Genomic DNA, 15,282 nt, shown 5'->3' on the forward strand with positions numbered 1-15,282 from the left:
TTCCATATGGAATATCATGCGTGATAAAAGAGTCTGAGAGAATCAAGATCTTTTAATTTATTAAATTCACTAAACATTTATAATTCAATGATAATTAAGAATCTAAGAGAGCAGGAATGTCTTTTAGATATAAATTAAAATTATATTATTCCAAGATCTTGTCGCACAATATTCTTAATCAAGTTAAATTATCTACCGTACGTATCATATTAATTGTTAAACGCGATCTTTAAATTAGACGAATAAAATTTAAAATTACGTTGTGTACCTGCGAATTAAAGAGTTAAATTTCTACTTGAAACTTTTATTTGGTGGAAGCAAATGGACAAAAGGCGAGACAACAATGTCGGGCAATAAACAACCGCACAATTCACTGATATATATTTTGCCTGTCCATTACGACGAATCCAACTCGATTCGAATCCGAGTACCTCGGCCGATGAGATCGGCAAGGGTATCTCGCAGCGGCTGTGGGAAGGGAGGAGCCATCTTGCGGCCTGTTTCAGGGCAGCCACCAATTGATTCGCCCCCACCAGGCACCGCAAGCAGGCGTCGATTCAATTCCAGGACGAAAAAAGCGTCCGGCGGGCGGCGCCGTCCGTATAATTCCCGCGCCCGCATTGGCTCAACATTCCGTGTAACCCACGAGCCTGCCGTGGGCTCGGCCAATCGGGCGCCTCTAGGCGGATCCTAAAACCAGTTTCAGTTTCGCGGACAGAGGGGAGTCGTTGACTCGAGTCTCTGGGCAGATAGTATTGTGCCGTTGGCTCATGCCGTAGTGGTCTTAACTCCAGCAGGTCCTTGCTACCAAGGAAATCCCGGAGACCCGCCTGTCACGCGCACGTACTCGAGGGCCGCGAAGACCCGGAAGTTCCTCCGGTGACGCGTCGTGGCCGGGAAAGTGTTGCAAACGTGCGTAATTCGGTGAAGCGATCCCAACGTGCACAGAATTTTGGAGTACACCGAGAAGAATTGCTCCCGTGAATCGTGAGACTTTCAGTGACGTCACAAATCAAAGACTGTGTAATGGACTTTTGGAAAGACGTTGTTCTCATTGAAAGTCATTAGTTTCCAATCATCGATCATAACAAATAAAGGACTGGCTGTTTTCGTATTTGGTGAAATCAACATTTGAAATTGTCGATCATGGATTTTCGACGTATTATAGCCTAATTTGTGATACCGGCTTGGAATTTGGTTAGAAAAGTCGCGCGTTTAGAAGCTGCCGGAGCATTAAGTTGTCCGACGGCTGGCGGAATTCTATCAATCACCTATTCAACAGGCAACTTGGTACGGAAAAAGTTACAAAATATGTGGAACGTTGTGATTGACACTTTGAATTACGGATTGATCTATAGATCCTGAAAGCATCCGCAAACGTCAAGAATATGTAAAATATCAACATTAGAGAAAGCAATAAGAATCTTGGTTTGGAACACCGTTCATTAAGATCATCGCGTTCTGAGAAGATCAATGATCGGGATGGATCTGAGTAACGACCTAAAAGACTTAGAATGGAAGATACAGAAACCCATTTGAAAGGGCGAGATCAAAGCTTTCGCAAGCGTCTTAATGATCATCACAAACGAGTGACTTACAGGCAGTGATGATCTATGAATTGTATTGCTCAGTGACGATGCTTCAAAGGGTTTAAAATGGAAGACGTAAACGCGCGTTAACTGGAAATATCTAACGGCGTCAGATAACCTCCAATCTCTCGCATCTTTGACGGACACATGACACCAGTGTACCAGTGATCAGGTGACCCCCCTCCTCTCCTGGTGATCGAGCTTTGCTGATCCCAGGGATTGATGCGAGCGGACTGATCGCTCTCCGTGGGAGAGACGAACGCCGGCGAGTTGGTACCGAAGATGGTCCTGGAGCCTGGAGGCGGTCTATCCTTTCCGTTGCCCCCCGGCAGCGGCTCCAGCGCCTCCGGAGGATCCTTGCTGGCCCCGACCAGGTTGTTCCAAAGAACGACGCCTGTGTTTCCGTTCCACTTGGCAGGATGGCCGCCGCATCATCCAGTACTGGGTCAGGTGCAGAGCCAGGTCCAGCAGAGCATACAGGCCCAGCATCAGGCCGCTGCCGCAGCAGTCAGATTCCTCAATCATCATCATCCGCATCATCCGCATCCGACGTTGAGCAATCATTCCCTAGTACCGGGGATCACTGGGCATCATCCCAGTGTGCATCATCTACATCATGCTGCTGATCATGGAGAGGAAGAGGACGAAAAGAAAGGTGAGTAGAAATTTAATGGTTGTGCGAAGTCGATAAGCTTGAAATTAATATTGAATTTAACACAATCTAGTCTCTTTCTCGGATGCTGTAATTTAAAAAAAAATATATTACCCTTTCCTTATAAATTTCTTTTATAAGACAACACGAACGTCTACGAGATATGTTTTAACTTTTGGTAAAGAGCCTTTTAAAAAAACTTTGAACAAGGGCTTGGTCTATTTTTATAAAGAAAATAAGACAACTTTTTTTTCTCTTTGGAAAATTGTGTGCTGTAAAAGATTCTTACAGTTGCTACATTCATAGATTATACTCCTTGGAATTATAAGTAATTTAGTTTAGAGTTACTTCTCCATGATATAGCTTGAAGTACGTTGATGGCGGCGGCATTTCCGAAATAGCTTTTGAAAAACGGTCTTCTGGGAGTGGCGTAACGCGGTCAATCATAAGATCGTTCCTGACGAGCCCCTGGGATCGCTTACGATGTTAGTCTCTATCCCCTTTTCCCGCCCTTCCTGGCGACCGCCCGTCTGAAAACGTGTTTCGTGCGCGAGAACGTCCGCGTAGCCGAGGGTGGAAATCTGTTTTTTACGTGATCCCATTCACGTCCCTAACACTTGTTTATGCTTCGAAGGGAGCGCCACTTAATTCGCCTGCCTTTGGCTTTCGATTGTTTCCGCCGCTGTGAATTTATCGCGCGCTACCGCGAATTTGCGTGAACAGTGCCGGTTCTTTGACGAACGAAAGTTCAAATTGGTATAACTCAAGGCATCGAATAATTAAAATAGCGTTCGTGTCTAACGCGTTTTCCTCTACAAAATTCTTTAACCTCTGCTAATTTCATACGTGAGATACGCATTTGTAAAAATGGTCATTACTGCATTATGGAAGCATTGATATATTTCATTATGAAATTATGACATTAGAGTTAGAAAATTTAGAAAAATTGAATAAAGTATAAATGCTGAAAAATATTGTGTTCAGAGAGAAGAAAGAACATATCCGTAAATAATAAAAGATTGTATTAAAATGAATTCGTGTGCGTGTGTGTGTATGTGTCTTTACAAAAATTTAATCAAATCAAACCTAATAATCAAGACACTCGAATAAAAAATTGTTTAAAAATTGCAATAAATGATTGTTCAGTGTAAAATATTTTTAATCGTAGGTGGCGACGTATTGTGTTAAGACAATTTCAATTAGTATTTAGAAACTTAATTTAATTAAACTGAATTATCAAGACATTCGATTACACGCTTAAAAATTGCAGTAAATTATTTTTCAGCGTGAAATTTCTTCGAAACGTGCAACGAGCTTTGATTAATTTGAATTAGGAACGTTCGCGATAGGAACGTTCGCGGCTACAAAAATATTTAATATCTGCGACATTTTTATATCCTCGCACAATTTCCTGGCGAATACGAATATTGTACGTCTTTGTTCGCTTGGACGAGAATAATCCTACTTATTATCAGACCGCCGTTCTTTCTCAGCAATTTCGTAGTTCTTCTCCAACGGCACGTCGCGTCGGATAACACACTCGGCGGTTTCGCCGGTTCCGCAAAAGTATGCGGCGGTTAGATTCGTTATAATTGCATAATGATTTCTACGTCGAGGAGAAGCATTTCGTTCATGAACGTCAGCCGTGCACGCGAGCGTGTATCAGATCGACCCGCCGGTTATTTTGGGATTTATGAAAGCTCCCATCCTCTCCGCCATGATAAATAGTTTTATTGGCAACGGCGGGAACGCGCGTAATTGCGAGTCTCTGCTCTGATCGAACGTCGTCCACCGAACGTCCTTTATGGCGTTACGTCGTGACATGAGCCAAGTTTATTTTCGCGTTTAATGCCTTTCCTTTATGTCAAACTGAACCAGATTCGCTTAACGATCACACGATTGCTCGTACGAGCTCTCCGCCATGAAAAATATCATTGGCGCTCTTGAAAGGAACCGAAGGAATCCGTCTCGCATTCACTTGCAAATGAGGCATCGAATAACACAGAAATCTAAATTTAATTAAACTTAATTATCGAAATATTCGATCACATCGCTTTAAAAATTGCCACAAATAACCGTTCGGATTCTCAAACGTTGATAATCCTCACTTTTTAATTGTGCAACTTCAAATTTTGCATTTTGCATTAAGCTCCACCGTTGTATAATTCTCCTTTTCGCAGTTACTGTACGTCGAAAAAAAATCTATGTCATTATTATTAAACTTTTCGAAACATCGAACAAGCTTCAAATTTATAGAAACGTATAATATCTATGACATTTTTATATCCTCGTCCTTTCTGACGAATGTGAATTACATTTTCGTTTCTTCAAGTTAGAAAAATCCTACTTACACTATTAGACTGTTGTTCAAAATAAAGATCGCCGTTTCAAATAATCTAAATGCATGAAAAGTGTGCCGGACCAGAAGTTAAAAACGATCGGGGGCGTAAGAATGAAAGGTCTTCATACTTCTTCCTTAAAAATTTATCTGTTGTAAATTTAAAGTCACATACTTGTCGGTAATTAAGTTCCTCCGGTTAAATTAATTCAAGGACTTCCGCAAATTTTTGAAGCGTCCGTTGACTATTCGACAGCGGCTTTTGAGAATTCTAGATTTTTCTTTCTTCCAACCTCTTTAGCATAAATTCGTTTATACGAATGAGAATTGGGTCGAGCGTCAAATGGACGTAAAATTCGGCTCTGGCGCGAAATCGCATCGTTCGCCGCGCTGCCTCGCACCCGTGCGCATTTGGCCACTTCACACTTACACTTGGACATTTAATTACACCGATTCCTAATGAAACGCTCGCGGAGTGTCGTTATTCGCGATTTTATCCCCCGTTCGATGTCGCCGGGCGATAGGCCGCCGCCTTGCGTATGGGATCGCACGTATATCTCCCCTTCTTCTTCCTCCTCACCGTCCTCCCCTAACTTCGCGAAATACTCGTTTACATAATTAGCTCGGCGGCGGAATGCTCGTGGAGGACTCGCGTGCGTACGCCACTACACACGATCGTTAAACTTTTTCGACGTTAGCGCGATCGTTAAGCCGTGAGCGCTTAGCGTCGCCGCGAAATTGCGTCCCGTCCGTCGGCGCTCGCGGGCGGCTTCCAACCGCTCGCAAAGCCGCCACATGCCGCGCCGATCCCGCCGCCGTGAATTAAGATCCAGACTAGCAGAGGCTAGATTAAAAACGTGTCGCTTTACGTGTTAACCTGATAGCGATATCGCCATCGACGGTCAGGCCGGTGTCAGTGGCATGCAAAGCGGGCGTCTCGTTCTTTTAGAGTTTCCACATCAGACGGCTTCGACCCTTTCTCTGTGTATTCTTTTAGCAAAGTGGCTTTCTTTCCTTGCAAAAATATTGAAGCGTCCCTCGTTCCTGTAGAACAAAGGACGAATTCGAGAATTAGTGGGAGGAACGAGCAGAAACGGAGGAATAGAGATAGGTATTAATTTCAAATAATCATTCTACGCAATAAAATTGTCAATTAAATCAAAAGATGAAACAATTGCCAGTGTAAGTTGCTGCGGTTGTTCACGTGTGAGATTAAACAGTTGAAGTTACGAGTTTGATGCTGGGTCCTCCTCAGTGCGTAGTAAACTAAAAGAAAAATGTTGTAAAATCATTGGACATTTTTCCGAAAGGTCAACCGTTCAAAAGAGTGAAGCTAGCTGCCAACGTGTGTGAAATATTCAGAGCTCAAATTTTTAAAGTAAGTGAAAAAAAACAGTAAAGATGCGACACCAATAAGAAGAGAGAGGTGTAAAAATAAAATAATGACTAAATCGTCAGAATTTATAAAGTAAAAATAAGCGAGGAGACGTCACAGACGTTGACAGGAGAATCGATAATTTACAGATTTAAAAAAAGAAGAGCCGGATGTCACTGCTTTATCTTTTAATTTATTCTTGGTTCCTTCACCGCTACCTTGTAACACGGAATTAAAATCCGGCCCGTAAATTGTGCGCGGTTGTGCGCTTAGGCGTCTCTTTTCATCTTCCCTTATTCCCGTTCCTCTTTCCTCAATTTTTGCCAATCAATGGGTTTATGTAATTTTCAGATAAAGCTTATCACGCGTCTCACGCACAAATGTTGCTCGTTTCTCATCCCGCATTTACATGCACATTTGCGGATTTCCAATTCACAGACTCGCCGATTAATCTAAGTTTATGTCTGCTCGCGCTCTCGTTTGCATCGTGTATCTCCAACCTGTTCGAATCCCAAGTTAACGCGATCGGAATCAGCGACAGATTGGAGAGAACGTGCACGAGCGCGTTGAAACCTCGTGTTGTTTCGATACCTGCTTAATGACCTTTTCGGAGAGCCTTATTTGCCCCGAGAACAATGACTCTCGTATCACACGCGTGATATTTGAGAGACGCGAATTTACGGAGAATTATTTTTGCTCTATCTCCCTCCCCCCCGTCTCTCTTATCGAGCTGCATGTATCTCGGCAATCGCGCAGAGATCATATCGCACGAGATGTAGCTAGAACAGAGATAGACGCACCTTATGCGGACGCGTTGAACCGAGGCGGAAAAATGGGAGTTATACATAAACATTAGTCACATCGGTAATTTCGTGATTACGATCTCTCAAAGCACGAAGTATTTATGAACCATAACTTACATTACATCGGTGATATTAGTTCTAGAATTATTGTATCTTAATTGCCGCTTTAAGCATCGCGCACGTTGCACACACGTCGCCGGGTATAACAGGTGTTCGCATTGTGTTCGCCGCCTGCAAAATGGTGCCTCCTTGAAACGCGGCTCTTCGCCCTCCCGATAGGCCTCCCGTAGATGGAAGAATGAGATTAAATTAACAAGAGTACTTCACGGATCACAAAATACAGTTGGCGTAACATTCTCAAATTAATCGTTTCCATTCAATAACGCACGTTCGTGTTACTATTGGCGTGTTCGACGATTCGGTGGGTCATTATAGGTTCGTCCTTTCAAATTGGACGATTAAACTGAGTCTTCTCCGGGCGGAAACTGTTCTTTCCGGAAAAGGAATTGTTCAAAGGCAGAGCAGATCGGTATGCTCTCCCTCGCCCACTTGGAAAGCTACCTCCGTGATTATAGCGAGTCAAAATAACAGTGTCCATCATTGAGAGAAAGGCAATACATTTGGGGGGATGCAGGTGAGACCAGACGAGCCGGGCGAGCTTCTTTCGGTAAGCGGTCGCGTTATCGTAGCATCCTGTCATTATTTTACGATTAGAACGGAGGAGAAGGAGGCATTAGGACAGTTGACAAAAAAGGGCGACCGTTCTCAGCTAAGAGGATGCGAGGGGGAGAGGAGGCGGAAAGAAGAATGAAGAAGGGAAAGCTCGTAAAACTTAAAAAACAGAAAATGATTTGCGTGCGTTCATTCGAAGGATCAGTAACGAGACGGAAATCAAAGTGCAGTACATTCGAACGGTGCAAAGCGTTGGAGCGGAAATCGTATCCGTCACTGCGAGCGTTGAAAGCAACGTGATACGTGTCATACTTTACCACTGGAAGCTCTAATTAGACATCGGCACGTCCCATTTGGACGTTTTCAATCTATTTTCACAATAGATTGAAAATGGCTCAGGACGTAAAATCGAAACGTCCCTGTAGCTCGCCTTATGGGTATCTGGTATACAATTTCCGCTTCAACGTCCTGCGTTATGCAGAGAAAGTTTAATTGGCCGAAGGACGGGGAAGTTTAAAGGTAGCACTTTAGCGCAAAACCACCTGGATTTGCCGCGGTTTCTCCTTTCTCCTTCTTCTGCCCCCCCCCCTCTCTCTCTCTCTCTTCAGAAAAATGGTGAAATAATCCGCCAAGTGCTGACTCGAGAGCGTGCGAGATCTTAGGGCTGAGCCTCCGTGAACGGCGCGTCGGCCACAATGTCGCTGTTATTTATCATAATGACCACCATACGAGTCCTCGGCCTGATTTCGGACGTGTTTGCGTGTGTAAGCGTAATATTAAAGGATATTAATCGCACGGTTAACATTGCGATCACTGTCGAAAGGATAGGCATCCGTATTTGAACAGCAACGTGTCTAATTATGAAAAATGATATACATTTTATCGCTTTCTCACGCCCGGGTAAATTACAACATTGAAATGATTCCGGCGTCGCACCGTCGTCGTGATAACGACGTGCAATTCTGCATTGGGAGATAGCAACGCGTGATTATGAAAATTGTTACCTATCGGAAATATGTCGGAAATCGTTAACACTCGGAGACGCGCGGCGGTGTACGCGTCGCAATCGCCAGTGGACGTTGCCGGCGCGCCGTCGCGATTATCGTTAGCAATAACGATGCGATTTTATTCGAGGCACTGGCACGCAATTGCAAAAATTGATGACGGCATATAACAGAATGGCGCGACAGGATATCGTCTTTGCTACAAACGCTGGCGGACCACAATCTACAATTACGTCGAATATTCATCATTGTCATTATTGTTTCGCGCAATGGGAATGCTGTATCGTTACGAAGATGTCAGGTTGTAATAATAAATTTAATCAGTACGTAAAATCGCGCGCGTCGTGTCATCGATTCGCGTCGCGTGTTTGTTAATGTGATAATTCCAAGTCGCGGGTTGTGTGCTTTTTGCGCTTGAAATTATCGCCGGCAGGACGAGTGCAAATTGCGAGTAATATGGAAGGAAGACTTTACCGACACGTAATGACGAACGCACGTCATTAGTGAAGCCGCTCGTTAGCCGGCTTCGTTAAAAATTCATCCGAAATATCATTCGCTCCGCTCACAGACTCGGAAAGCCAGGAACATTTGAAAAATTACGTGTATCATTTTCTCGTATTTAATTCACATTTAATATATTTAAATTCATTGCGTTAGAGAACATTTCAATTCACACATATCCCATTCCCATAAGAAAAGTGACACAAATCGAAAATAGTTTTTGTTTGGGAGAGAAGAAATAAATTTGCGTACTTTAAAATTCATTAATTATGACAGTGTTAACATATGTTAAATAACTTAGAACTAATCACAACGTTTGCTCACAACGTTTAAAATTTTTTAGAAATAAATAAGTATTGATTTTATTACGCTAAACTTTTAAAAACTACCCTTTTGATTAGTGTTACTTTTTGCATGTTTATTTTCCCCGACTTTTTTTATTTGACTTTAATTTGTACAATTTTTTTAAAAGGCAATAATTTTAAACGCAATTTGCACATAATACAAGATTTGAAAAATTTGACTTGTGTTATTTTTTTTGACAAGGAGAGGGAGGATATAATTTTTTTCATATTTAATTCATATAGAAAAGAGAGAATATTACGCCTTTCCCCTCCATTTACATTCTGTGTAATGACTTTATTAACAATCAGTGTTTTACATTGAAAACTTCAGAATATGCAAATGATTACATTCGTCAATGTGTTTTTCCAAATTCTAGACACAAAGTTATAAAACATTTATTATTTAAGATGTTATTTATAAGATGTGTGACTTCATTGCTTAATGGCTCAAAGAGAGACTGGAATGGTAATATAATCCCGCTACAAACAAATTTAAAAAAATAGTTTTGTTAAAAAAAAGCAATGTTTTGTTACAAAATTATGTATTTACTAAAAATAAACAAAAAATATGACAGAATAAAAAATAAATATACGTTCATACACATAACTTTTTCATATATAGACTGCACACAGAAAAAAAAATTAATATCAAATCAATCACTCAATGTTTCGTATATAAACAAGAATATAAAAGCTTTTTGAAAGAATTTATATTCTTAAACAGATATAATTTGTTAACATAAAGAAATTTTGTTTGAAAATGAATTGTTGTATTAAATATTAATCTTTTTCTATGCAGTATTGGAAATCTGTAATTCTTACAATATGTAGACGAGCAGTAGCAGTAAAACTAAAACCAATTTATCAAATAATTATTTCGACCTGAGAACTTCAAAAAGAGATTATAGCTGTTGAGACTGTTTTCCTGCTTAATTAAGACTGCATTAACAAAATCTTATCCCATCGTTGAAGCCCTTTGCATAAATCAAAATGTTAAATAATTAAAAACAACACTTGAGTGTAAATATAATCCTACGATAATATGCTTAAATTCAATAAAATGGAAAGTATATGTGTAATTAAATGCTAAAATGTACCTTGAAAAAGTTTCGAAATGCTCGGAAAAAGAATGCCTTATTGTTGACTATTTTATATTAGAACTACTGCAAAATAAATGATCGTAAGTAATCAAATTCTCGTAATAATAACGGCGCTATATATCACAAGGCTATATTTAGAAGAGCCATACAATCTTTATACGAGAGAATATTTAAATTAATATATATCTAAAACATCACATAGATCTGAAACATTAGCTAAGATACAGATCGGAAAATAATTCTATATTATACCATCAAAATAATTATGTAGGTCGCCCAAGCATGATAATGTTGCTGCAAACAGTTTTGACATTCTGTTAACCAAGTTAGACATATCCGATACAATTTTAAACGATTCAGCATAATTATTTTCAGTTCTGTATTTCAGCAAAACTGTTCTTGCCGTGTAAATTTATTGTCAATGTGCAGGAGTTTGCTATATCAGATCAGCTTCATAAATACAGTTATTATTTTCACAAAATGTCGATATCCTGCGACTGTAACGTGCCTCTGCCCGTGTTGAGAAAAGAATGCGGCGATGCAGAAAACTTTTCAACGTCGCGACGTTGGAAACTTTTGCAGAAGCCTCCACGTACTAACGAAGGTGTCAATATACGTAAAGAAGTACCTGAACCTCCGGGAAGGCGAACGGCCAAGTAGAATCCCTCTCGGAGGCCCTTAGACTTACGAAGCTCGCGGTAAAGCTCGCAGGGGACGCAGGGAAAGCTCGCGCGCGAACGCGCGGCTCGGTCAGCACGGTCGCGCGGAGAAAACAGGCAGGCAAAACGTGCGCGCGGCTCCGGGTAATAACTTAATTTAAACTAAACTACAGTTTAATAATTCTCCCGGCCTGGTCGGCCGTGGAAGATGCGCCGGCAACCGGCAATTTCAGAGCCGCCGTTAACTGCCGGTCGTTAGTCCCTTTTCAAAACTCCTCTCTTTCTTCCTCTCCGTCCCTGCACTTTCCTCCCGCGCGCACCGCGCCCCTTCGAGCTCCCTTGCCGTCCTCCCCTCGCCCATGCAATCTCCTCGCTCCTCGCACCCTCGCCGCGGCCCGAGCTACCAACGTTCGGTCACGAGCTAATTTTCGAGCGTGGCTTGCGTGTCGTGAATATCGCCACGGGCCCTCAGAAATACTCGCGCGGCGCGGCGCGACCGACAAATTGAATCGTCCTCGTCTTCCTTGCCGCTGGGCACCGCTCACCAAAATAACTGGATCCTGAGCGAGCCACCAATCTTCGTCAATAGATTTCACGAAGCTACAAAGTGATAACGTAGTAAAAACGCTAGTGATTCTTGGGTATTTTCAATTTCAATTTCACTCAAATCTCACATTCGTCACCAAAGGAAATAAATTTCCGTTTTTGGCGCTGTCACACGGAACGAACAATCATAGATAGAATTGAATTAACAAGATATATTTGATTAAGCAAATTTTCATGGAAATAGAGATTATGGTTATTACATCAAAAATATTTTAGCACGTTTAAATGTGATAACTATAAAGATTTGGTAAATACTTTTTCTGGTTGAAGCTACAAAATTTTTGGCAGTACGCGGCGCCGCCAACAGATGGACGCAACGGCGTTCTGTTTCTCGCAAGAAGAAAATTATACAGAATAGAAGAAAAGACGCAACGTTATGCAATTTTTCACCGATATTCTAATAAAATGATTCTTGTTTTTTTGCGAATCTCCAAAGTCGGGTTCAGAAATAAAAACCAAATAAGATGCATTTTAATAGCACAGTTTTTAATTGTGCGCAAAAATTAATTCAGGAATCAATTCCTACAAAAATAGTCATTTTGAACAGTCATACTGCGGTTGAATCTAGATCCAAATTTCCAGTTAATGCAACCAGTTCATTTTTTCATGTGACCGGAATGAGAATGCAAACATTGTGTGGTTACAACCAGAATGCAAGTAACCAAATTTATCTGGTTATTTCAACATAAATTGGATCGTTCATATTTTATCAAACTGTTCGTTTGTTATATCCATATTTCAAATTAATTTAATGAAATTTTTTTTTACGTAAATCATAATTAACTATTTGATATTTTAATCCTTTGTGTATTCCAACGTTTCTTCGCTGTTTTCATAGTTCAAACGGGTCATTGGTATCTGATAGTGTTTTTGAAAGGGTTTCTGAAAGGAAACACAGAATTTGAAAGATTCTGTTACACTCTTTCAACATTCCAGAATACGATTTCACAATTATTTGAGTCAAAACATTTTTCATCTTTTTTGTACGTGTCCGAATTTGAGACAGAATAATTCAAAACTGAAAATTTGCTTGGATCTTTAAATCCGTGGTTGGATCACGGTTAATTACGTTACAATGTTTAAAATATTTTCAAAGTACTTCTTCAAGTAATTATATAATTGTATCATAAATTAACAGATATTTAATGAAAGAGATGTCGAGAAAATGATAAAAATTAAACGCAGTCATAATTATAAAGCCTATAAATTTAGGCCCATATTTTTATACATTTCTGAAAAGTCCAAAAGTATAACAAATAATATAAAATTTATCATTTTATATTATATGTTTCTATATAATACACTAGTCTGTTATTATTATATTTACGACAACAAATTGATGGGTTTTGACAGGCTCTTTTATGCACCATCTAAAATATTATATTAGCAAATAGGATTGTTACGCCATTTAATAACGTCAATGACGTAACAATTGATCAGCGAGCTAAACGCCTGCGCATTTAAACTTGGGATCCTCATGACGCTTTTATCTCGCAATCTTTGGTATCGTCGATATGCCATCCACAAAGAATCACGCGACTATCAACCAACCAGGCTGCCAGGCGTTTACGAAGCGCCGTGTCTGCAAGATTTCTTATCATCAGTTTTCTCCGCGACCAGAAAGAGAGAGAAAGACAGAGAAAGAGAGGGGAGGGGGAAAACATTAATTAAATAGTTTGAGTTATGATGGAGAATAGGTGGGGTGTGGCGGGGCAGTGGACGCATATAGTGGGAAGATACGGCTGACAGACTATAAATACGTCATATTTATATGCCCCGCTAATTGTCTTTGACGATAAGAATCTCTCTTTTATTACTTTCTGAGTTACTTCGCCAATTTCGCTTCCTGGCCCCCGGTCTGGCTTGTCTCAATGTCTTATAAATGCGATCTTCAGTCTGTAAACTGCTAAAACTTCGGCTCGATTCTTATTTTGGGTGGGCAATGAGTCTCACCTTATATGAACACAAAACTTTAATTATATAAATTTTCGAAAGTTGTGGAAATGATTGCTTCAAACAAATTTATAACACTAATAATAATAACGTGTGCATTGAAGAGAACAGATATATTATTGAATATTATAATTTTATGAACTCTTGGAGACGTTGATAGATTTAGATATCTTTCTTTACCGAAACGATACTTATGTCAATTTTTCTTTGTAAAAATTCCTTTATTCAGGAACTTTGTTATCTTTAAAAATGTATGTACAGCTGCGCAAATCCTCTCTCGAGTTCTCTCAAGTTCCCGAAATTTCGCGGCAAACCAGCAGATTGTTCGTCGTAAATTAAGACGCGAGATCGCGCATAATTACAAGGAAAGGGGGAGCGTTTATCAAACCGACGAGCGGATTTTTCATCGCGGCGACCCGCCGCGACAAAAATGAGCGAACGTCGGCGGACGCGGCGGCGTATCGATGATGTATCTCTCATCTGGAATTATTTCAAATAAATTATCTCGTCCGTTGTGTGCGTCGGCCACAATACCGTCCACCTCTCAGCGATCCCGTTCTTCTTCAGAATTAACCCTTCCCGCGATACCGCGCGGCCCTTAATGTCTTCGCTCGGGGAACATAAACGGCCGGATGATTTGTGAAGCGAAACGCTGCGCCGCGATGGAGAACGGTAGCTAAACAGCACGATGTACCTAACACAAATTCGCTTACGCTGATCGTTTAATGTTTCTTGCGTAATTTACTGGCGCCGATGGCGAGTAGATGCTGCTGCATTCTCGATACAAAGACACAAAAAAGTGTCGTTGATGATCTTGCTTTATTCAATCGAAGAACGGCACTTTTGTTTTGTAATTGAATATACCAAGAAGTAGCTCACTATTTATAATAACATCTTTCGCAATAAAAAAGTTTTCATTTTCCTGTCGACGTTCTATCATTGTAACAGACAAATAAATATGAAATTAGAACAATAAATACTAGCTAAATAATACTAGATAAATACTAGCAAAGTAGATATAAAATTGACGTTGGTATTTAAATAGAAGTAAGACGTGGCTTTCTAAACATTGAAGAATTTTGAAATGAAGATATCAAGAAGCAGCTTATCATTATTATTATTACAAGATTAGATGTTATTATAGTAATAATATCTTTTGCGACTCGAAATGTTTATCGATGATTGTCTATCGTCGCTCTTTCACTGTAAGAGAACCAAATATAAAATTGACGACGGAAATTAAATGGAAACGAGACATGGCATTCTAAACAGCAAAGAATTTTGAAATGAACACATCAAAAAGTAGCTTATTATTATTAATTTATTATTATGCTAATAATAATATCCTTTGTAACATAAGACGTTTATCGATGATTGTCTATCGACGCTTCTACATTATGAGCGAACCAAATATAAAATTGACGACTAAATTGAAATAAAAATAATGTGTCGTAGGTATAAGTTTCAAATATCAAAGTTTTTTAAGTAAAGATACCGAGGAGTTATTATTTATGAAAATAACGCTTTTTGCTATATAATAAAATACTCATTTTCTATATCGACGACCTTTTGATGGGAGAAAACTAAATGTAAATTGACTACAGAATTTAAATAAAGAGAAATGAAACGTAGTTTCCTAAATATCGGTGACTTTTGAAGTAAAAATTTTTATTATTTACCATTAAT

The 15,282-nt window shown here is 40.0% G+C and overlaps 1 protein-coding gene across 1 annotated transcript in view; it reads left to right on the forward strand.

Annotated features, from left to right (window-relative positions):
- Window positions 1-210: 210 nt before the first annotated feature.
- Window positions 211-15,282, forward strand: part of LOC105203254 — a 59,555-nt gene continuing 44,483 nt past the window's right edge. Inside the window, exon 1 of the mRNA XM_011172030.3 lies at window positions 211-2,244. Within this exon, the coding sequence (XP_011170332.1) occupies window positions 1,872-2,244 (373 nt within the window). The 5' untranslated portion in view covers window positions 211-1,871. The remainder of the gene's footprint in view (window positions 2,245-15,282) is intronic.

Source organism: Solenopsis invicta, chromosome 13, assembly GCF_016802725.1.
Source record: "Solenopsis invicta isolate M01_SB chromosome 13, UNIL_Sinv_3.0, whole genome shotgun sequence".
In the NCBI taxonomy this organism is placed as follows: domain Eukaryota; kingdom Metazoa; phylum Arthropoda; class Insecta; order Hymenoptera; family Formicidae; genus Solenopsis; species Solenopsis invicta.